Below are 23,344 nucleotides of genomic sequence, written 5' to 3'. Positions count from 1 at the left end.
TCAGTCTTGGATGGGGATCCAGGAGGGGACCATACACTCCCCAGAGGGGGAGCCACTGCTTTGCTGCTCACACTCATGGCATTATGACTTCCACAACTGCTTTGTCCCCACCCCTTCACACAAACTAGCCAACGTCATATGGGGGATCTGCTGTGGTCACACCTTCCTTAACCTCCTGGACCTCAATTTCTTCATGATGATGAGGATAACAATGATACTTAGCTCCTAGCATTGCTGTGAAGCTTCAATGGGATTATAGATGTAAGACACTGGGAACAGAGCCCAGAACAGGGTAAGGATTAAGGGCTGCCATTACCTCCCCAAGGGGAGGCAGGGAGGCCCCCAGGAGTGGGCTGGCCAGGCGTGTTGGGAAGGGTGGTGTAAGAATGCCAGGGGAAGCTTCTCTATCCGGCCTCCCGGGTTCCAGCAGGGAGAACCAGCAGCAGCCTCATGGCCAAGGCCAGAGTCCCAGGGCCAAGTCTGTCACATGCCTGTGCGATGACTTGGATGTCATGAGAAGCCAGATGTGACCGGATGGAAGGGCACTCTGCACCCTGTGGTGGGCTCAGGGTGACTGGGTCTGTGTCTTTCCCAGGACAGATAAGAGGCAGCGTTTCCTGTGTGCTGAGTTTCTTCTTGGTTTTCATGGCCTCCAGGGTAGCTGCATCTGGAAGTCTGGCAGAGGCTGGAAAAGGAATCAGAAGTGTGTGTGTGTGTGTGTGTGTGGGTGTGTATGTGAGCATAAGTGTTGCGGCCACTTGTGTGAATCTATGTATGTGGGGTTCGGGGCTAGGATGGACGTGTGTTACAGTGACATGAGGCTGTGGAGGTCAGAGGGCGTCTTCTGTGTATGCCTCTGCACACATGACCATGTGTGTGTGTTTTTGCTCATGCATAATGGTACGAGTGGGAGTGAGGCTGGTGGCTGTAAACTGAGACACTGAGTCACCCTCCCTTGAAGGAGGGGACCAGCCTCTGTGCATGCCCATGAGTGGGTCACTGGCTGTGGATCACTTCCAAGAGGTTGCTGAGGGGTCTCCTAACCTCCCAGGCCTCACCCCCAGCAGCTGGGGGTGGGTGCACCAGCCTGATGAGGGGATCTTGTGATCAGCACGCAGCTGTGTATGAGGCGGCAGCCCTTGAGCACGTGTGAGCATGGATGTGAACGTTTCCCACCACCAAGTTGCAGCCAGAAGGGCGGCTGGCAAAGCACACACAGCTCTTGCCCTGCTAGGGCCCTCGAGCAGTGGCTGGGGTCCTGCTAGCAGCTCCCACGCCACCCACAAAAACCCCTCTTGGCCTCCACAGTGTAGTCTCAACGGGACCCAGTGCACCTTCCGGAACTTCACCAGCGCTACCCAGGCAGTGACAGAGTGGTACGTCCTGCAGGCCACCAACATCTTTGCACAGGTGCCGCAGCAGGAGCTGGTGGAGATGAGCTACCCTAGCGAGCAGATGATCCTGGCCTGCCTGTTCGGAGCTGAGCCCTGCAACTACCGGTGAGAGCCACCCCAAGCCCACCCGGCCAGGCCCCTGCACCGAGAGGCAGTGGTGTGTTACAGTTGGGAGCACAGCCTGCCAGGGTTCAAATCCTGCCTGGCCACTTACCGGCTATCTGCAGCACAGTTTTCTGTGCCTCGGTGTCTTTTAGGTCCTGTTTCCTGGAGGCAGAGCCTGAGGCAGGGATGCATTGAAGAGCTCGCGAAACATTGAGAGGATTGTGTTAGGAAAAGTCTGCAGGGAAAGTGGGATAAGGAAGGAGGATTTGGAACATGTAGGAAAAGGAGAAAATAGAAAAAGAAAAAGGAAAGGCTGGGCGTGGTGGGTAGGTGGCTTACCCCTGTAGTCCCAGCACTTTGTGAGGCGGAGGCGGGAGGATCGCTTGAGACCAGGAGTTCAAAACCAGCCTGGGTAATATAGTGAAACTCCGCCTCTAGAAAAAAGTAAAATAAATTAAATTTTAAAAGGAAGGAGGAAAAAGTTAAACAAGGATGTGGTCTCAGGTAAAGTCTAGGCTCAGCTTGATCTGTGGGAGAATCTGGAGCATAAACTGAACCAGAGTGGTCCTCCCTTGAAGGAGGGGACCGGCCTTTCTGCGTGCCCCCTGAGTTGGTCACTGGCTGTGGGTCATTCCCAGCAGGTTGACGAGGGGTGTCCTAACCTCCTGGACCTCACTCCTAGCAGCTGGGGTGGGTGCACCAGCCCGATGAGGGGATCAGGGTGGGCACCCAGGCATCTGTTGCCTCAGTTTTCTCATCTCTGAAGCAGGAACAATAATCGTAGCTTCTTCATAGGGTCATTGAGAAGAGTAAATGAGTAGGTTCATGGCAGCACCTAGAACAAGGCTATGAGGCCGGGCATGGTGGCTCATGCCTGAAATCCCAGCACTTTGGGAGGCTAAGGCAGGAGGATCGCTTGAGGCCAGGAGTTCAAGACCAGCCTGAACAACATAGCGAGACCTCATCTCTACAAAAAATCAAAAACCAGCCAGCTATAGTCGTGCTCACCTGTAATCCCAACTACTCAGGAGGCTGAGGAGGGAGGATCAATTGAGTCCCGGAGGTCAAGGCTACAGTGAGCTATGACCACGCCACTGCACTCCAGTCTGGGTGACAGAATGAGACGCTGTCTCTAAAAAAAAAAAAAACCAAAAAAAAACCCACAAGGTTATGTAAGTGTTTCCTGTAAATATTCTTTTTCCCTAACAACCTTTAATATGAGAGACTGGCGGAATGAGGGTAATGTTAACTCTGGAGGTCTAGGTCTTCTTGCAATTGACCCACAGATTCCCACCTCTTTGGCCTCCCAGCTCCTGGCAAACCAACCCTGGGTCTAAGCATCAGGTGTTGTCTCAGTCTCTAGGACAACCAGAAAGGGGGGGGGGGATCTCCATTCTGTCCCCTCCTAACAGCCCCCAGAGAGCTCAGCTGGCAGAAGCACGTGGGAAGGAGGTCTGAGGATGAGCTGGAACACTGCTGAGGCCTCAGAGCCCCTCGTGGGCCTCCTGACCCAGCCTCCAGGTGTGGGGTATGCCACACACACCTCGGCCCCACCCCGGGTTTCAGCCAGTCCTGTTTCTGAGATTTGATGGTATTCTCCTTGATCTGGGGCCTCCAATGCTCACTCTTCAGGCCTCTGTGGAGGAAAAGAGCTTTTAGCTGAATCTTAATGCTATGGGCACGTGACAGGTTTCCAAGCTCGCCTCCCAGGGACTGGGGTTGCAGGCAGCTCTCTGAACTCAGAACCTTCCAGAATCTCTAATGAGAATCTTCAGAAAGCTCTGGGGCCTCTGTCCCCTCAAAATGCACAGGTGCAACCAGACATGTGGCTCACACCTGTAAGCCCAACACTTTGGGAGGCCAAGGTGGGTGGATCACCTGAGGTCAGGAGTTCGAGACTAGCCTGGCCAACATGGCGAAACCTTGTCTCTACTAAAAATACAAAAATTAACCAGGCGTGGTGGTGCACATCTATAATCCCAGCTACTTGGGAGGCTGAGGAAGGAGAATCGCTTGAACCCCAGGGGCGGAGGTTGTAGCGAGCAGAGATCGCGCCACTGCACTTCAGCCTGGGCAGCAGAGCGAGACTCTGTCTTAAAAAGAAAAAAATAAATGCACAGGCACACATGGGCAGGGCTCTTGCACACAATGTCAAATAATTCAAGGCCACTAAGCAGGGCAGAGCAGCACGTATGTCCCATTGAACAGATTAGCAAAAGGTGGTTCCCATAGGTGAAAGATTTCACTGATGGCGCCCTGCTGATGGGATACCCTCTTCCTTGAGGGCCACCCCATGGCCAGCTGGTCACAGTCTGTGTTTCAACCTCACTCTCTTGGCCAGTGTCCTTTGCTCAGGGCACACCCGCCAACCACACCTGCCATAAGGTTAGGGATACCAAACAGACTACTGTAACGTCCACAAGCACATTCATCTCACCCACTCAGCTGAAAGAGAGCTGTAACACTACAACTTCAAATGCATGGCCCATCTGCTCAGTGAGAACACACCTGGGAGCGAGAGTGGGACAGGAAAGTGAACCTGCTGTCAACTCCCTACCCATCCAATGGGATCCCAGTGTTCAAGGGCCTGTGTTCCACACACAGCCCAGCCCCGAAAGCTGTGCCGGCCACCTCATGGGTAGCTGGGCTGGGCTGGGCTGGGTATAGCTGGCCTGTTGTCAACATGGCGCCCTCCGAAAGGAGCCCCATTTGAGTCATACGGGCTGAGGGTGAGGGACGGGTGGTCCCCCAAGGGAAGCTAAAGAACTGTTAGCAGAAACAGGGAAAAATAGCTGGCTGATGGGCCTCTAAAACCCCCAAATATTGGCCACATAACTTCTGCCATGTAGCCGTGGCGAGGGGTAGGGGGTAAGTGTAATGAAAGGGTCAAGGCTTGGGGTCTGGGGTTAGACCACCTAGACTCAAATCCTGGCTCCATCTTACAAGCTGTGTGACCTTGAACAAGTTTCTTAGCTTTGCTGTGCCTCAGTTTCCCTCCTCTGTAAAATAGGGGAGAGAACAGTACCTACCCTACAGGGTTACTTTGAATATTAAGTGAATTAATATGCATGAGTAACTGACCCTACTACTGGGCTCAATAAATAATAGTTATAACTATTATTTTTATAATACTTTTATAACCCACATTTTAGGCTGGGCCCAGTGGCTCATGCCTATAATCCCAGCAGTTTGGGAGGCCAAAGCTGGCAGATCACTTGAGGCCAGAGGTTCGAGACCAGCCTGGACAACAAGGCAAAACCCCATCTCTACTAAATATACAAAAATTAGCCAGGTGTGGTGGCGCGTGCCTGTAATCCCAGCTACTCAGGTGACCGAGGCATGAGAATCACTTGAACCTGGAAGGCGGAGGTTGCAGTGAGCCAAGGTTGTGCCACTGCACTTCCGCCTGGGCGACAGAGGGAGACTCTCTTAAAAAACAGCAACAAAAACAAAAACTCCCATTTGACAAGGAATGAAATTCAATTAATTATGCCAACATTTACTGGGCCTTTCTCGTCCCTGTAGGTGTCAGGCACTATTCTAAGCACTTTGTGTGTTAAAATTGCTTTAACCTTGGCAACAAAGCCATGAGAAAGGAACTGTTATTTTCCCCTTATTTTTTGTAAGAGATGGGGTATCACTATGTTGCCCAGGCTGGTCTCAAACTCCTGGCCTCAAGTGATCCTCTCACCCCAGCCTCCCAAAGTGCTGGGATTACAGGCATAAGCCACCATGCCCAGCCTTCCCCATCATTTTATAGTTGCTGTAACCTGCCCAGAGAGGTTAAGTAACATCTCTGAAGTCACACAGTTGGTGAGTGGCAGAGCTAGCAGTCTGGGCCAGGCCCACCCCACGTCACTCTATTGCCTCATCAGACATGGTGATCGTCATCTTCCCTCCCTACCCACCTCTCCCAAGCCTATTTCCCCAGCCCTCGGCAGGTCCCAGTGAAAGGTACCACCCAGGCACCTTAGCATAGAGATCTCAGCCAGCTGCTCTCTGAGCTCTTCCTCACTCCCACAGTTGACTGGTCACCTGCCTTCCTGAGTCAGCCTTGGACACAGCTTGGACACAGCCTTGGACACAGCCTCTCTCTGCTCTCCCGGTGCTGGGCCCCGGACACTGTGGCCCCTGCTTCCTCCCTCTCTCTCTGACTCCATCCTGTCCCCCTCCTAACACGACAAACGCTGTAAAAGCAGCAGCTGCAGAATTAGGAAAATATGAGCCGCATGTGGACCCCAATACCAAACTGCCTGGACTTGAATGTCAGCTCAGTATATGACTGACTGAGCATGCTACTTAGCCTTTCTGTGCCTCAGTTTCCTCATCTGGAAAGTGGGGACAGTGAAATAACTGCATAGCATTATTGGGGGATTAAATGAGAACATATGCAAAGTACCAGGTGCAATGCCTGGCACACAGTAAACATGATGGGAGCATTTTTTAAAAAAGGCTTTTGGACCGGGCATGGTGGCTCACACCTATAATCCCAGCACTTTGGGAAGCCGAGGCAGGCAGATCACCTGAGGTCAGGAGTTTGAGACCAGCCTGGCCAACATAGTGAAACCCCATCTCTACTAACAATACAAAAATTAGCTGGGTGCAATGGCTCACGCCTGTAATCACAGCTACTCGGGAGGCTGAGGTACGAGGCTGAACCCAGGAGGCAGAGGCTGCAGTGAGCTGAGATCATGCCACTGCACTCCAGCCTGGGAGACAGAGCGAGACTCCATCTCAAAAAAACAAACAAATAAATAAATAAATAAATAAATAAATAAATAAATAAAAAGGCTTTTGGCCAGGTGTGGTGGCTCACTTAATCCCAGCACTTTGGGAGGCCGAGGAGGGAGAATCACTTGAGGCCAGGAGTTTAAGACCAACCTGACCAACATAGTGAGACCCCCCCATCTCTACAAAAAACAATTTTTAAATAACAAAATTAGCCCGGTGTGGTGGTACACACCTATAGACTCAGCTACTCTGGAGGCTGAGGGGGAAGAATCACTTGAGTTTGAGGCTGCAGTGAACCAAGAACACACCACTGCATTCCAGCATTCCAGCCTGGGTGACAGAGTGAGACTAAAATATATAGAGAGAGACTTTGTTGTTGTTGTTGTTGTTGTTGTTGTTGTTTTTGAGACAGAGTTTTGCTCTTGCCCCCAGGCTGGAATACAATGGCGTGATCTCCACTCACTGCAACCTCTCCCTCCCGGGTTCAAGTGATTATCACGTCTCAGCCCCCCAAGTAGCTGGGATGACAGGCGTGCACCACCACACCTGGCTAATTTTTGGTTTTTTGTTTTTGTTTTTGTTTTTTGTTTTGTTTTGTTTTTTGAGACAGAGTCTCACTCTGTCACCCAGGCGGCAGTGCAGTGGCGCTATCTCGGCTCACCACAAGCTCCGCCTCCCGGGTTCACGCCATTCTCCTGGCTCAGCCTCCCGAGTAGCTGGGACTACAGGCATCCGCCACCACGCCTGGCCAATTTTTTATATTTTTAGTAGAGACGGGGTTTCACTGCGTTAGCCAGGATGGTCTTGATCTCCTGACCTCATGATCCACCTGCCTCGGCCTTCCAAAGTGCTGGGATTACAGGCATGAGCCACCGCGCCTGGTGTAATTTTTGTATTTTTAGTAGAGACGGTTTCACCATGTTTGCCAGGCTGGTCTCAAACTTGTGACCTCAGGTTATCCGCTGCCATAGCCTCCCAAAGTGCTGGGATTACAGGCATGAGCCACCGCACCTGGCCTAGAGAGACTTTTTATTTAGGAATAGTTTTAGATTTACAGAAAAACCACAGCCTCCAACTCCTGGACTCAAGTGATCCTCCCTCCTCAGCCTCCAAAAGTACTAGGATTACAGATGTGAGCCACTGTGCTGGCCTTTGCTCTGTTCTTTGGAAAGGAGTCACTGAATTCAGACTACGCTCAGTGGAAGGGGAAGGGAGTGGCCAGCGGGAAAGGAGCATTGAGCTCCGCCCCTCCTAGAGAGAAGAATATATATTGTTTGGAATTCTTCTGTAAAGGAACATTTACCTCTTCTCCTCCATTTATTTATTTATTCCATCATTTATTGACACAGTATGGACTCCTGTAGATTTAGATTGCAATCCAGTTCCGTGTTATCTATTCTCTTACTTAAATTCTTCTAGCTTTGGCCACTCTGTCAGTTAGCGCCTGTGTGCCTTTGATATGTCCTCACCTGTGTGGGTTTTTTAACTTTTGCCTACTTTCTGGCACTACAGGATGCCCCCATCCTAGAATCAGCCATTCTCTAAAGAGCTCTGGTTGGTTTTTTTTGTTTTTTTTTGTTTTTTTTTGTTTTTTTTTTAAGATAGGGTCTCACTCTGTTGCCCATGCTGGAGTGCAGTGGCACAATCACATGCCCGATTAATTTTTTTATTTTGTAGAGATGGGGTCTCCCGATGTTGCCCAAGCTGGTCTCAAACTCCTGGCTCAAGCAGTCTTCCCACTTCAGCCCCTCAAAGTGCTGGGATTACAGGAGAGAGCCAACAAGCCTCGCCCAAGCTCTGGTTTTTTAAATTGAAGAATGGTATTTAGAAACCAAGATCTGGTGGCCCATGTATGTAATCCCAGCACTTTGGGAGGCCGAGGTGGGAGAATTGCCTAAGCCCAGAAGTTTGACACCAGTCTGGCCAACATGGTAAAACCCCATCTCTACTAAAAATACAAAAATTAGCCGGGTGTGTTGGCATGCACCTATAATCCCAGCTACTAGGGAGGCTGAGGCAGGAGAATCACTTGAACCTGGGAGGCAGAGGTTGTAGTGAGCCAAGATCATGCCACTGCACTCCAGCCTGGGCAATCTTAAAAAAAATAAAGTTAAATAAAATTTAAAAATAAAGAAACCAAGATCTGGGCATATATAAGCATTATTATTACTATAGTTGTTGTTGTTTCAGGGATTATCCAACTAGTTTCTGCCCTGGAAAGTCTTTCCTGACCTCTGACCGCACAACAGTGGTTATACTGCTTCCTGCTAGGATGCTCTATTTCCCAGTCTTTTCTGGAGGCTCACTGGTCTCTGTCTGCATACCTGGCTCCCAGCCCAGCAGAGATTTCTGTAGGGAAACACCTGGCTCTGGAATCAGAGGCAGCCAGTCCTGGGAGCAGCCTCTCTGGGTGAAGAGTATTATCAACAAGCAAATAGTTGGCACGCACGTGGAGACCAAGAGCATGGTGCGGGCAGGAGGGGACCCGGCCACGCCCCATGCAGCCTCCCGATCCTGGGCTGCATCTGACCAAGACAGTTCCTTGGGAACACTGTGTCCCCACGCCCTGGGGTGAGGTCTCTCCTTCAAGAGCAGGGCCTGGATTGAGCTGGTTTACTCTGCTCTGTTCTTTTCTTGTGGCCACAGCCCTGATCCCACACAGTTTATAGATCCATGGTGCCCGCCCAGAGCTATTTCTTCCCTCTGGGGCTTTGCGTGTGTTGTGTCCCTGCCTGGTGAGCCCTTTCTCCTCCCCACCCTGTAGACTTGGCCATCGCTTACTTGTTCATAAAGTCTCAGCTCAGGCCTCCCCTCCTCCAAGAAACCTTCCCTGACTCGCTCCCCACTCTCCATTGGAACTTGGGTGTCACTTCTCCATGCTTATCTCTGTCGATGCTCTTATCGCCTATTGTAATTTATTCATCAAATATTTACTGAGTGTCTGTGTGCTCTGTACCAGACCCTGGGCACGGAGCTGTGAACAGTAGCAGCCAAGATTTTTTGAGTATTACAGTATGCTAGGCATCCACCCCTTGCCGCAGTTATGTAGGGTGGGTGCCAGTATTATTTGGTGTTACAAATGGGGAAAGGCACAGAGAGGTGAAGTAACCATCCCAAAGCTCACCAGCTGCTAAGGGACACAGCCAGAATTGAAATCAAGCAGGCTGGCTCTGCATCCTGTGCTCTTGACCTCTGAGCTCTTCTCCTCCAGACAGACAAGGTCATGCTCCTTCCCCGGGCTTATGTTCTAAGCAGGAGACAGCTAAGTGAGCAATTAAATCAAGAAGATAATTTCAGGCCAGGCACAGTGGTGGATGCCTGTAATCCCAGCATTTTGGGAGGCTGAGGCCAGAGGATCACTTGAGGCCAGGAGTTCAAGACCAGCCTGGGCAACATAGCAACACTCCATCTCTACAAAAAATTTTACAAATTAGCTGGGTGTGGTGGCACATGCCTGTAGTCCCAGCTACTCAGGAGGCTGAGGCAGGAGGATATCTTGAGGCCAGGAGTTTGAGGCTGCAGTAAGCTATGATCATGCCATTGCACTCCAGCCTGGGCAACAGAGTGACACCCTGTCTCTAACAAAAAAAAAAAAAGGAAGATGATTTCAGATTCTGATGTATCTGATAAAGAAGATAATCAACTGGTGGAAGGGCCAGGTGCAGTGACTCACCCTGTAATCCTAGCACTTTGGGAGGCCAAGGCAGGTGGATCACCTGAGGTCAGGAGTTCAAGACCAGCCTGACCAACATGGTGAAACCCTGTCGCTACTAATAATACAAAAATTAGCTGGGCGTGGTGGCGCATACCTGTAATCCCAGCTACTCAGGAGGCTGAGGCAGGAGAATCGCTTGAACGGGGAGGCAGAGGCTGTAGTGAGCCGAGATCGTGCCACTACACTCCAGCCTGGGCAACAAGAGTGAAACTCCATCTCAAAATAAATAAATAAATAAATAAATAAATAAATATAAATAAACTGGTGGAAAAGATCTAGAGTAACTAGGTAGAAAAGTCTATTACTGTTAGTAATAAAGTACTATTAACTAATAGTTCAAGTCCATCACTTTGCATAGGTGTTCAGGGGAGGCCTCAGAGCAGATAAAAGCTGAAGGATGGGGAGCAGCCAGTATCTGAAGAGCTGGTTAGAGAATATTCCAGGCACAAAGGACAACAGAGGCAAAAGCCTTGAGCCTGGAAACATCTAGAGTGTCGCTGGAGTGTAGGGAACGAGACATAGAAGGCCAGCATAGGGATTTTGCACTTTATTCTGTGAGTGACAAGAAGCCTTTGGAGGGTTCTCAGAAAGGGAGTACCATGGTCTGACTCACAAATTAAAACAATCACCCTGACCGCCGTGCGGAAGGAAGACTTTAACGATGAGCAGAGGCAGAGGCTCCAGCAAGAATCCAGACATGAGATGCTGGTGACTTGGGCCAGGGCGGGAGTGTCTGAGGTGGAGACAGGTGGACAGACTAAAGTCACATCTTGGAGCCTGGCATGGTGGCTCACACCTGTAATCTCAGCACTTTGGGAGGCTGAGGTGGGCAGATCACCTGAGGTCAGGAGTTCAAGACCAGCCTGGCCAACATAGTGAAACCCCATCTCTACTAAAAATACAAAAATTAGGCCAGGCACAGTGGCTCACGCCTGTAATTCTAGCACTTTGGGAGGCTGAGGTGGGTGGATTGCCTGAGGTCTGGAGTTCGAGACCAGCCTGGCCAACATGGTGAGACCCCGTATCTACTGAAAATACAAAAAGTAGCTGGTTGTGGTGGCAGGCACCTATAATCCCAGCTACTCGGGAGGCTGAGGCAGGAGAATCGCTTGAACACGGAGGGCAGAGGTTGCAGTGAGCTGAGATGGCACCACTTCACTCCAGCCTGGGGTGAAAGAGTGAAACTCCATCTCAAAAACAAAAAAAAATAGCTGGGTGTGGTGGTGCCTGCCTATAATCCCAGCTACTCAGGAGGCTGAGGCAGGAGAATTGCTTGAACCCGGGAGGCAGAGGTTGCAGTGAACCAAGATCGCGCCACTGCCCTCCAGCCTGGGCAACAGAGCAAGACTTTGTCAAGAAAGAAAGAAAGAGAGAAAGAGAGAGAGAAAAAGGGAGGAAGGGAGGAAAAGAAAAGAGAGAAAGAGAGAAGGGGAGGAAGGAAGGAAAAGGAAAGAAAAGAAAGAAAAGAAGGAAGAAAAGAGAGACAGAAAGAAAGAGAAAGGAAGGAAGGAAGAGGAGAGAGAGAAAAAGAAAGAAAGAAGGAAAGAAAGAAAAAGAAAGAAAGAGAGAAAGAAAGAAAGAAAGAAGAAAGGTCACATCTTGGAAGGAGAGGGGGGTTGATAGGATTCCACTCTCTGTCCTCTGCCACTCTGGAAGCTGCAAAAGGCAGCCCTGTCTTGTTTTGCTCGGTGTGCCTAGCCTAGCACCCTCCTCAACAAACATTTATTGGGTGGAAAAATGTGGTTTCTTCCTCCTTCCCCTTGCACCGTTAAGGAAACCCAAGCTCAGAGGTTGAATAAGCAACTCAAATCTGTTGACAGTGGCAGAGCTTGGGTCGGCCCCCATATCCCATTTCACAGCCTGCCCTGGACCCAAGTCATTCTGCAAGTCCACCGGCTGAGACAAAAGATACAGGAAATGGCTTTCTTATCTGAAAACATGGGAAAATAACACCTGCCTTCGTGGGGTTATTTTGAGAATTAAATGAGATCATGAATACAGAAAGATTCAGCACAGGCCTGGCCCATAAAAGTCACTCAGTGAATGTTTGCTGTGGATCATAAGGCTTCAAAGACAATACTGCATGGCAGGTGATGTTTTGTGTGTGTGCATTATTTGATGTACTTACTCTCATTCCTTCCTGGTTTTATTTTTAATTTTTTACAAATTATTATTGTTTTTTGATACAGTGTCTCACTCTGTTGCCCAGGCAGGAGTGCAGTGGTGCAATCACAGCTCACTATAGCCTCAACCTCCCCAGGCTCAGGTGATCCTCCCATATCAGCCTCCCAAGTAGCTGGGACTACAGACACTTACCACTACTCCTGGCTTTTTATTTTTTTTTATTTTTTGTAGAGACGGGGTCTCAATTCGTTGGCCAGGCTGGTCTCAAACTCCTGGGCTCAGTCGGGCACAGTGGCTCACTCCTATAATCGCAGCACTTTGGGAAGCCAAGGTGGGTAGATCACCTGAGGTCAAGAGTTCAAAAGCAGCCTGGCCAACATGATGAAACCCCATCTGTACTAAAAATACACAAATTAGCCGGGTGTGGTGGCGAGTGCCTGTAATCCCAGCTACTCAGGAGGCTGAGGCAGGAGAATCGCTGAGATTCTCCTCAGCCTGGAGTGATATCACACCACTGTACTCCAGCCTGGGCAGCATAGTGAGACTCTGTCTCAAAAACAGACAAACAAACAAACAAACAAACAAAATTCCTGGGCTCAAGTGATCCTCCCGCTTTGGCCTCCCAAAGTGCTGGAATTACAGGCATAAGCCACCACTCCCAACCTCCTCTTATTTTTAATAAATAAAAAAAGAACAACACAAAAACATCAAGAGATATTTTTTAAAGCTGCTTACTTTGGAGACTTGAGAACATGCACATTGACCAGACAGAGTTTGATGAACTCCAGCACACCAGTCAACAGAAGAGGCAAGGAGGAATTCTCCCCTGAGCCTTCTGGTGGGCCCAGGCGTTCCTCAGCTTGTGTCTGAAGGCCCCTGCCTCAGTCTTCAATGAGCTTTTCCTCTGTATCTGTCTCTCTTCTGTGTCTTCTAAGGACACTTCTCATTAGATTTCAGGCCCACCTGGATAATCCAAGATGACTTCATCTCGAGATCCTTAGTCACATCTGCAAAGACCCTTTTTCCAAATAAGGTCACACTCACAGGTTCCAGGGGTGAGGACATGGATGTGCCTCTTTTAGGGTGTATGTGAGACAGATGAAAACATCTAAGAAAGTTCTTTTTTGTTTTTGTTGTTGTTGTCGTTGTTGTTTTTGTTGTTTTTTAGAGACAGGGTCTCACTCTGTCACCCAGGCTGGAGTGCAGTGGCACAATCATAGCTCAAGAAGCCTCAAACTCCTGGGCTCAAGCGATCCTCCCGCCTCAGCCTCCCAAGTAACTGGGACTACAGGCATGCACCACCACACCTGGCTAATTTTTGTATTTTTTGTAGAGATGAGGGTCTCATCATGTTGCCCAACCTGGTCTCAAACTCCTGGCCTCAAGCGATCCTCCCACCTCAGGCTTCCAAAGTGCTGGGATTACAGGCGTGAGCCACCACGCCCGGCCAGAAAGTTCTTTTTCATAACTCATGGCTAAACCAGAGAGCCTGAGCCCCAACTCCAGAGAAACTCTCTTCCCCTGCTTTCCCAAGGGAGCCTGGGAAATCCCCCCTCTGGTTTGGACCAGAGGATGGACAGAATGACCTGTTGCTCGCCTCTCCCTTTCGGAGCCCCTCCAAGGAGGAAATGAAGGGTGTACAGCAGACAGCCGGGGGAGGCATTGTCTGTGGTGGAACCTGCCCTGCAGCTGATGCTGTTTCTTTTAGGAACTTCACGTCCATCTTCTACCCTCACTATGGCAACTGTTACATCTTCAACTGGGGCATGACAGAGAAGGCACTTCCTTCGGCCAATCCTGGAACTGAATTTGGTGAGTTTTGGTTTATCCTGGGGCCAGAGCCATGAGGCTTTAACCACCCCCACGATGTGGGACTGAAAGACCATCAGCTGTTGCAGGGTGGGACTGAGGCGGGACCGAGGCCAGCATCAAGAGGAGTGGCCGCTACTGAGGCTCTACTGTGTGCCAGGGGAGGCCAGGCCAGGCGCTTCCTCAGCCATTCCCGCCCGCAATGCTCAGAATCCCTGGGGTAGCAACTGGTGTTCCCATTTTGCTGATGAGCAAAGTGAGGATTTGGAAGCAGCACAGCTTCGTGGTCAAGAGCTCAAGCTTCAGCCAGGCGTGGTGGCTCATGCCTGTAATCCCAACACTTTGGGAGACCGAGGCGGGAGGATTGTTCAAGCCCAAGAGTTGGAGACCAGCCTGGGCAACAAGGTGAAACCCCATCTCTTAAAAAAAAAATACAAAAATTAGCGAGGCATGATAGCACGTACCTGTAGTCCCAGCTACTCAGGAGGCTGAGGCAGGAAGATCGCTTGAGCTGGGAAGATCAAGGCAGCAGTGAGCCACGATCACACCACTGCAGCTCCACCATTTACTTGCGTGGTGTTCCTGAGCTCCAGAGCAACCTTCTCAAAGCCTTAGCTTCCCCATTCAAAGATTAGTATATAGTAGCAGAGCAGAGCATTTAGTATAGTAAATCGTATCTACCTTGTGAGCCATAATGGTGAGTAAATAGTATAGGCCTTGTGAATCAGTACGAGGTAATGTGGTAAATTGTTTCACCTGCCTGGGAAGTAGGACCTGCTCCATATACGCTGAGTATTCTGAGCAGTTTTTCAACAGCTTGTCCAGGATCACGCAGTTAATACATGGGCCAAAAGACATTGCATGTTCTTACCTGTAAGTGGGAGCTAAATGATGTGGGACAAGAAATTAATGAGTACAGTATATATGATTCCAGTGAAGGTTACACTAACAGCCTAGACTTCACCACTGTAAAATAATTCCATGTAACAAAACTGCGCTTGAACCCCTTACGTTTATACAAATTAGAAAAGAAATACATAACAGTCTCTTAGTCTCTCTGCCTCTCTAATGGACAGTTTCATTTCGTTTGTTTTTTTGTTTGTTTTCTTGAGACAGGGTCTCACTCTGTCACCCAAGCTGGAGTGCAGTGGCACGGTCATGGCTCACTGCAGCCTCGACCTCCTGGGTTCAGGTGATCCGCCCACCTCAGCCTCCTGAGGAGCTAGGACTGCAGGTGGCTAATTTTTTGTAGAGATGAGGTTTCATCCTGTTCCCCAGGCTGGTCTTGACCTCCTGGGCTCAAGCAATCTGCCCTCCTTGGCCTCTCAAAGTACTGGGATTACAGATGTGATCCACTGCGCCCGGCTGTACAGTTCTTAAAGAAAGACAGAGACACACAGAGAGAAGCTGAAGGAGTCCATGGAAGTGAGGAAGTGGGACATGGTGGATGACAGATCCCCCTCCCTTGGGGCTCATGTGTTGCACTGACCCCTAGAGAGGAGCTGGCGGACTCAGGCTGGCTGTGGTTTTGGGGCTTGTGAGCCGGGCACAGGTGGGAGTGGATCCCTCCTCCCATCTCTCAGGTTCTGACCTCTGCAGCCACCAAGAGGCAGGCTGTCATTCAGCGACCATCGGGGCCGCTGGCCAAGAGTGGGGCAGGTGAGCTGAGTGCCTTTCACTTAGCCCCCATGCTGCTGAGAGCACTGCCACAGAGGTGCCAGTCAACTTACTCCCAGAGGCAGATGGTTATAGTCAGGGAGCCAGCTGCTGTATCAGAAGCCCAGCAAAAGCACTTCCTCACTGGAAGACCTCAGACAAGTCCCTTCACGTCTCTGTGCCTCAGTTTCTCCATCTGTAAAATGGGGACAATACTAGTACCTCCATCATGTGGCCCTTGTGAGCATCCAAGGAGCTCATGTTTATTTTATTTTTGGAGATGGAGTCTCACTCTCGCTCAGGCTGGAGTGCAGTGGCGCAATCTCGGCTCACTGCAACCTCCGCCTCCTGGGTTCAAGTGATTCTCCTGCCTCAGCTTCCCAAGTAGCTGGGACTACAGGCATGCGCCACAATGCCCAGCTAATTTTTGTGTTTTTTTTCTCTCTATTTTGATATGGAGTTTTGCTCTGTCGTCCCGGCTGAAGTGCAGTGGTGCAATCTTGGCTCACTACAACCTCTGTCTCCCAGGTTCAAGCAATTCTCCTGCCTCAGCCTCCCGAGTAGTTGGGATTACAGGTGCCCGCCACCATGCCTGGCTAATTTTTGTATTTTTAGTAGAGACGAGGTTTCACCATGTTAGCCAGGCTGGTCTTGAACTCCTGACCTCAAGTGATCTGCCCGCTTCAGCCTCCCAAAGTGCTGGGATTACAGATGTGAGCCACCGTGCCCGGCCAAGGAGCTCATGTTTAATGAAGCCCTTAGCACAGCACCCAGCAGGTAGCAAGTGCTCAACTAGCCCTTATTGTCCTAACCAGAGGGACTCAACTCCACATAGCTCAGAACCGTGGTGCGTGGGAGACTGGGTCCAGTCCCATCCCTTGAGAACAGTCAAGTGGGGAAGGAAGACAGACAATAAAAGAACAATCACACAAATGAGGCAGGTACTCAGAAGGAAAGTTCCGGGGCTAGGAAAGTGTCCAACCAAGACCCTGACACCGCGTCTGAGCCATCAGGGAAGATTTCTGGAGGAAGTGATGCTGGTTGAAATTTGAAGGAAGAGAATGTGTTTCTAGGGGAAGGGAAGGGGCAGAGACAGCATTCCAGAGCAAGGGAATAGCACTCCAGATCGAGGAACAGCATTCCAGGTGAGGGAACAGCATTCCAGGTGAGGGAACAGCATTCCACGTGAGGGAACAGCATTCCACGTGAGGGAATAGCATTTGCAAAGGCACAGCAGGAAGAAGGTGTGCAGAAGCTCGGAGGCATTGAACGGGGACAGCGAGGGCACCTGTGGTGTGAGGCGGGGTGGCATGGGTGGGCTGTGGCCGTGCTGTGCCTTCTAGATCTACCTCCTGATCAGAAAAGAAATCACGGGAGGCAAGAGACACCTAGGGAGGAGGCTACGTCAGAGCCTGCCTTGGAGATGATGGGGGCTTTGCAGAAGGCAAGCAGTATTTGAGGACTGAGTTTTTGCAAAGTGGAGCCAGCCTCCTTGGCGGTCTCTGGAGGTCCCCTGGCTGGAGGGAGCTTGGAGAAGTGGGTAGTGGGGTCTCCTTTCTGCCTCAGGAGCAAGTTCAGGCAGCCCTCACCCCACCCTCCCCACAGGCCTGAAGTTGATCCTGGACATAGGACAGGAAGACTACGTCCCCTTCCTCGCGTCCACAGCCGGGGTCAGGCTGATGCTTCACGAGCAGAGGTCATACCCCTTCATCAGAGATGAGGGCATCTATGCTATGTCGGGGACGGAGACGTCCATCGGGGTACTCGTGGTATGGCCGGAGCCCAAGGGCAGTCCTAGAGGGTCTGAGGGTGGGAGCCCACCTGTCCAGGGCCAACTTCCCTTGGCCTGGGAGGAGGGGATCTGGGCCCCCCAGCCCTGGCCTTCCTTCCTTTTGGCTGGAACCCCCCCAGAGTGGCCAAGCTTTAGGGGAAGGTGAGCCCTCTGGCGCCCCCTCTGGCACCTGCAGGGGTCCACAGCCCTCTATCCCTGAATGCTTGATGGAAGGGAGGTGCAGAAAGGGCTTCCTGGGGTGACCAGAGTCCCCCTCAAGCAACCCCTCTAAACACAGGACAAGCTTCAGCGCATGGGGGAACCCTACAGCCCATGTACCGTGAACGGCTCCGAGGTCCCTGTCCAAAACTTCTACAGTGACTACAACACGACCTACTCCATCCAGGTGGGAAGGCAGTGCACGCCTCATGCCCCGGGGCCCCTGTCTGGGTTTATGTGGCCGAGGCCTCAGTCCTCCGGGAGAACTGGCCCCAGCAAGGCTGGCTCTGCTGGGCTTTTGTAGGTGGCCATGGGGCACCCCTGGTCCTGTGGGACCAGTCACTTTCCTGGGCTCTCTCACCAGGGCCTAGGGCTGGCCACTTCTCATCCCCACATGGGCAGGTGTACCCTTGGGGAAGCCCAGGGGATTATGGGGATCTTACTCCAGAGTTTCCCAAGATGAAAACAAAAAATAGCAGCTAACAGCATCTAGCTTTCATTGTGTGTGAAATGCTGTGCTAAGGGCTGGAACACATTCCATCGTCATTTAATCCTTCAACCCCCTCCCCCCACGAATCCATAATATAGTAATGACAGCAGCATTTATTGATAAACTAATAATAGCAGGCTTATCATGTGTTAGGCAGTCACTGTTGTAAGTAATTTACATATATATTGCATCATTTAACTTTCACAACAACCCTAAGATGTAGATGCTATTATCATTCCCATTCTGGGAATGAGGAAATTGGAATTGACAGACCCCAGTTCAAATGCATCATCAGTTTACCTGAGAAGTCCCTTTTCTTTTTTTTTTTTTGAGATGGAGTCTCGTTCTGTCGCTCTGTCACCCAGGCTGGAGTGCAGTGGCATGATCTCGGCTCACTGCAACCTCCGCCTCCCAGGTTCAAGCAATTCTCTGCCTCAGCCTCCTGTGTAGCTGGGATTACAGGCGCCCGCCGCCACACCGGCTAATTTTTTTGTATTTTTAGTAGAGACGGGGTTTCACCAAGTTGGCCAGGCTGGTCTTGAACTCCTGACCTCGTGATCCAGCCGCTTCGGCCTCCCAAAGTGCTGGGATAACAGGCATGAGCCACCGCATCCGGCCTTTATTATTATTTTTTTAAAAGAGATTGCTGGGCATGGTGGCTCACGCCTGTAATCCCAGCACTTTGGGAGGCCGAAGCGGGTAGATCACTTGAGGTCAGAAGTTCAAGACCAGCCTGGCCAACATGGTGAAACCCCGTCTCTACTAAAAATACAAAAGAGAAAAAAAATTAGCCAGGCGTGGTGGCACATGCCTGTAGTCCCAGCTTTGCAAGGGGCTGAGGCAAGAGAATTGCTTGAACCTGGGAGGCAGAGGTTGCAGTGAGCTGAGATCACACCACTGCACTCCAACCTGAGTGACAGAGTGAGACTCTAGTCTCAAAAAAATAAAATAATAAAAAAGAGAGACACGGTCTTGCTGTGTTACCCAGGCTGAAGTGCTGTGGTGCCATCATAGTTCACTGTAGCCTCAAACTCTTGGATTCAAGCAATCCTTCTGCCTCAGCCTCCCTAGTAAGCAGGACCACAGGCATGAGCCACTGTGCCTGGCTAATTTCTTAATTTTTAAAATTTTTTTGCAGAGACAGAGTCTTGCTATGTTGCCCAGGTTGGTCTTGAACTCCTGGGCTCAAGCAGTCCTCCCACTCTGGCCTCCCAAAGTGCTAGGATTATAGGCATGAGCCACTGCGCCTACTGGAAGTCCCTCTTTGTATCTGCCCTCAATCCCCCTTGCTGTAGCTGGAGGCTTCCTTCTCGTCCTGATCTCCAGAGTTAACCCAGACCTGCCTCTAGTCCTGGCCCCCTTGGAGAGGGCAGATTGAATCCTTGCGAAGGTGATAAAAATGACCACTTGCTGATACTTCCTCTCCAGCCCAGTCTGCCTTGGCACATCAGTGCACTGAGGCATAACAAGAGGGTAGCCCAGTGCCTGCCTCAGTGTCTGGGTGCCCGAGCATGGCATGGTTTGCCCTTTCCCCTTAGTCACAGGAAATGACCCTCCTGGCGCCCAGCTGCCCACCCATTGCCTGGCTGGTTTGGCCACCTCGAGTCTGGAGGGACTTCTGCCCATTATGGAGAACTCTAGCCATTATCTGAGCCTCTGGAGAGACAGACAGACAGACAGGGCAGTACAGGGAGGTGGGAAACACAGAGAAGAAGGTACCAGCCCCAGAAACCTCATTCCAGAAAAACTGCGCCTCTCGTTTCTTCCAGTGCAGTAGCCACCCAGGCCAGAAAACTTAGCCAAGAGCCAGGCCCTGATCAGTTGCTCTGCCCATCCCCACGGCCACCCCAACCAGGAGCAGGCTTGAGCCCACCCCAGCCTCCATCACAGGGCCTGGAAGGACTCCCACTTTCCAGATGAGACAGAGAGGTCTGCAAGAATGTAAGACGCCTTGGTGGGGCGTGGTGGTGCATGCCTATAGTCCCAGCTACTCAGAGGCTGAGGCGGGAGGATCACTTGAGCCCAAGATGCCACTGCACTCCAGCCTGAGCGACAGAGCAAGACTCCATCTCAAAAAAAGAAAGAAAAAAAAAAAAGAATGTAAAACACTTGCCCGAAACCCAGCTCTGGCTCCTCCTGGCCATGCCATTTAATCTGCCTTCCAGCCCTGATTTCCTGCCCTCAGAGAGCCACAGACTCGTTAGGGGTGATAGAAAGGCAGGACACGGGGACCTGAGACAGAGCCCGAAGCCACAGGAGGAACAGAAGAGGACTCGGGGGCGCAGGTGTGGAGGGGCGGGGCCGAGTGGAGAGAGGTAGGGAGGAGCTGGCCAGGGCTGTATCCAGGAGCCCAGGGTAGTCAGGACCTAGGAAACTGGATAGGCAATGAAACACCAGGAACCACTGCCTCCATCCATGCAGCGCTTCCTGAGCACCTGATGCGGCCCTGAATCCTCCCTCCCAACCTCAGGAGACAGGTGTCCTCAGCACCCTGTTTCACCTATGAGTAAACTGAGCCCCGGAGGGTCATGACTCGCCCTAGGCCACATAGCTGGTCTCTGAGTGGACTGAAACCAGGTCAGAATGACCTGAAAGCCCAGTATGTTGGGGCCGAGTGAGTGGAGACTCATCACGTCCAGCCTCCTGGAGGCTGCCCGGGAGCCCTCCTCTTCCTCGCCCCACCAGGAGATGTTCTGCAGACCAGCGGGCCACTCACTTCCTTTGTCATTGGCTGTGCGTCAGGAAGCTCAGAGATCATCCTTCTCCTGGCTTTCCCTGGGCAATTCCCCCTGGGAGGAAGGAGCACAGAGCCAGCCTGCCTGGCTTCCTCGGTGGCCTGTCAGGGTGCTTCTGTGTCAAGTGCTTGGATGGAGGCTGGCATTCTCATAGTGAGAGCTCTCTGAGCATTGGCTTTATTATTAGGGGCAAGCCGCTCTTCCCCATGTTGAAGGGTGAGGACTCCAGCTCTGAGTGGTGGGACCTGGGATACTGCGGTCTGGCCTGGGTCGCTCTGCGGGGTCCAGGGACCTGCTGGGAAGCCCAAAAGCATCCAGGACTGTGGGGTCTGTAGCTGCAGCCAGTCATCTCACCACAACTTCTCAGCCCTGGAGCACCTCCGCCAGCTCCCCTAGCTCCCTTAACTTGGGCATCACTTCTCTGGACACCCCTGGTGCTGGGATGGGGACATCACTGACCATGCCTGTGTTCTCTCCTTATGAACCCCCTACCCTCCCCAGGCCTGTCTTCGCTCCTGCTTCCAAGACCACATGATCCGTAACTGCAACTGTGGCCACTACCTGTACCCACTGCCCCGTGGGGAGAAATACTGCAACAACCGGGACTTCCCAGACTGGGGTGAGCAGGGGCACAGGGGGATCGGCACTCCAGCCAGCTGGGGCCACAGAGGCTCTGACCACAGAGGAGGAGACAGAGCTCAGTGCCCTCAGCAGAGTCCAGAGATGTGCCCAGGGTGGCTCCTCCACAGTCTGAGGTCCCTCCTACTGCAGGAACCCAGGCCTCCTTTCTGCAGGAACCCAGCCTTCTCTCTGCTCTTCAATTTCATGAAGGATGGGCTTGAAACACATAGGCATAGGATGCACGTGTCCTTGTGGGCCTGTGTCTGTGTGCCACACAAATGCTCGCACATGCGCAACCCTGGGCATGTGGCTACTGGTGAGTGTGCACCTGCTCTCATGTTTCCAAGTGCACAAGTGCAAAGGCATTTCCATGCTTGCGTCCAAATGCACAGGAGCCGTTCGTGACTGTGGTGGGTTGCTGTATGTAGTTTATGCACAGGCACAAATCACTTCCAGGATCTGCATTTGTGCACTTTGGCTTTTGGGCACTTTGCGTGTGTGTGTGCACGCGCATGTATGTATAAGGCCACGTGTCCATCTTCAGCAGGTGTGTTCATGTCTATGTGGGCTCACTGGGTCTCTCTGCAAGGCGCTGGGTGGGAGGGGAGTGTGAGGAAGCCATTAGCATGATGGTGGCCTCCAAGGACTCGAAACCTGGAGTCACAGCAGGAAGAAGAGCCCTGCTGGGCTCACAACCAATTGGAGCTGGGGCCTGGGAGCCCTGGTGGTCTGGAGTCCAACCACCGACGAATGTTGTCAGCAGGGTGCAGTGGCTCATGCCTGTAATCCTAACACTTTGAGAGGCTGCGGCGAGCAGATCACTGGAGGCCAGGAGTTGGAGACCAGCCTGGCCAACATGGCAAAACCCCGTCTATAAAAAAAAAAGAAAGAAAGAAAAAAAAAGTAAAAGAGAGAGAGAATAAAAAGAATGCTGTCAGCAAGAGACTCACCACTTACAAACAACACAAACTAAATGGGAAAACGTTATTCCTTCCAGTCACCCCGCCTTTGTTCATGACCCCATAACTCTGTCCACCAGGCAGGGATGGGGATGGCCGGCAAAGGGAAAGCCCTGAGCCTCCTGACCCCCCTGAGCTGGGCCCCAGGCCAGGCTGGGGTGAAATGGCTGGAGGTCGGGAGCTGGGTGGGGAGCCATGATTTTTCATGACACCTCCTCCCGCCACCTAACCACAAGGCCAGGACAGCAGAGGGGCCAGCCAGAGGCTCAGCAGGGGGCAGGGGCACCTAGAAAGCCCCCTTAAATCTCTTGGCCGCCTCTCTGTCTCCTGCGCAGCCCATTGCTACTCAGATCTGCAGATGAGCGTGGCACAGAGAGAGACCTGCATTGGCATGTGCAAGGAGTCCTGCAAGTGAGTGCGGGTGGGCGGGCACAGCAGCGGGCAGGCATGGAGGGGCATCACTGACAGGGATCACAACAGGCCTGGCCTTCTCTTTCAGTGACACCCAGTACAAGATGACCATCTCCATGGCTGACTGGCCTTCTGAGGCCTCCGAGGTGAGACAGTTGGGGGCCAAGCTCCTGGCCCCCACCTTTGGCTGGGGACAAGTCTGGGCATAAGATGTGGGCTATTTGGAAATTTGGAGGGGGTGCCTTTTTCCTGCCCTCCTTCCCTCCTTCTCTCTTTCCCTCCTTCCTTCCTTCTCTGCTTTATTCCTTCCTTCCTTCCATCTTCTTTCCTTCCTCTCTTTTCCCTTCCTTTCTTCCTTCTCCCTTTCTTCCTCCCTCCCTTCTCCCTTCCTTCCTCCTTCCTTCTTTCTTCCTTCCTTCATTCCTTCTCCCTTCCTTCCTTCCTCCCTCCCTTCTTCCTTCCTTTTCTCCCTCCCTTCTCGTTTCCTTCCTTCTTTCCTCCTTTCTTCCTTTTCTTCCTTCCTTCCTTTTTCCTCCCTCCCCACTTCCCTGTTTCCTTCTTTCCTTCCTTCCTCCTTTCTTCCTCCCTCCCTCCCTTCTTTCCT

General features: G+C 51.6%; 1 protein-coding gene across 1 annotated transcript in view; it reads left to right on the top strand.

The window, feature by feature from the left end:
* The window catches only part of LOC100437410 (sodium channel epithelial 1 subunit beta), a 34,284-nt gene that overhangs the window by 5,473 nt on the left and 5,467 nt on the right, over nucleotides 1–23,344 (top strand). Inside the window, exons 3-9 of the mRNA XM_024233622.3 lie at nucleotides 1,309–1,499; nucleotides 13,778–13,881; nucleotides 17,140–17,303; nucleotides 17,604–17,711; nucleotides 21,251–21,368; nucleotides 22,665–22,740; nucleotides 22,829–22,886. Coding sequence (XP_024089390.1) covers nucleotides 1,309–1,499; nucleotides 13,778–13,881; nucleotides 17,140–17,303; nucleotides 17,604–17,711; nucleotides 21,251–21,368; nucleotides 22,665–22,740; nucleotides 22,829–22,886 — 819 coding nt within the window. The remainder of the gene's footprint in view (nucleotides 1–1,308; nucleotides 1,500–13,777; nucleotides 13,882–17,139; nucleotides 17,304–17,603; nucleotides 17,712–21,250; nucleotides 21,369–22,664; nucleotides 22,741–22,828; nucleotides 22,887–23,344) is intronic.

The sequence above is a fragment of the Pongo abelii genome, chromosome 18, assembly GCF_028885655.2.
Source record: "Pongo abelii isolate AG06213 chromosome 18, NHGRI_mPonAbe1-v2.0_pri, whole genome shotgun sequence".
Classification (NCBI taxonomy): domain Eukaryota; kingdom Metazoa; phylum Chordata; class Mammalia; order Primates; family Hominidae; genus Pongo; species Pongo abelii.
Note: the sequence above shows the minus strand (reverse complement) of the source record. Positions and strands in the feature narration are given on the sequence as shown.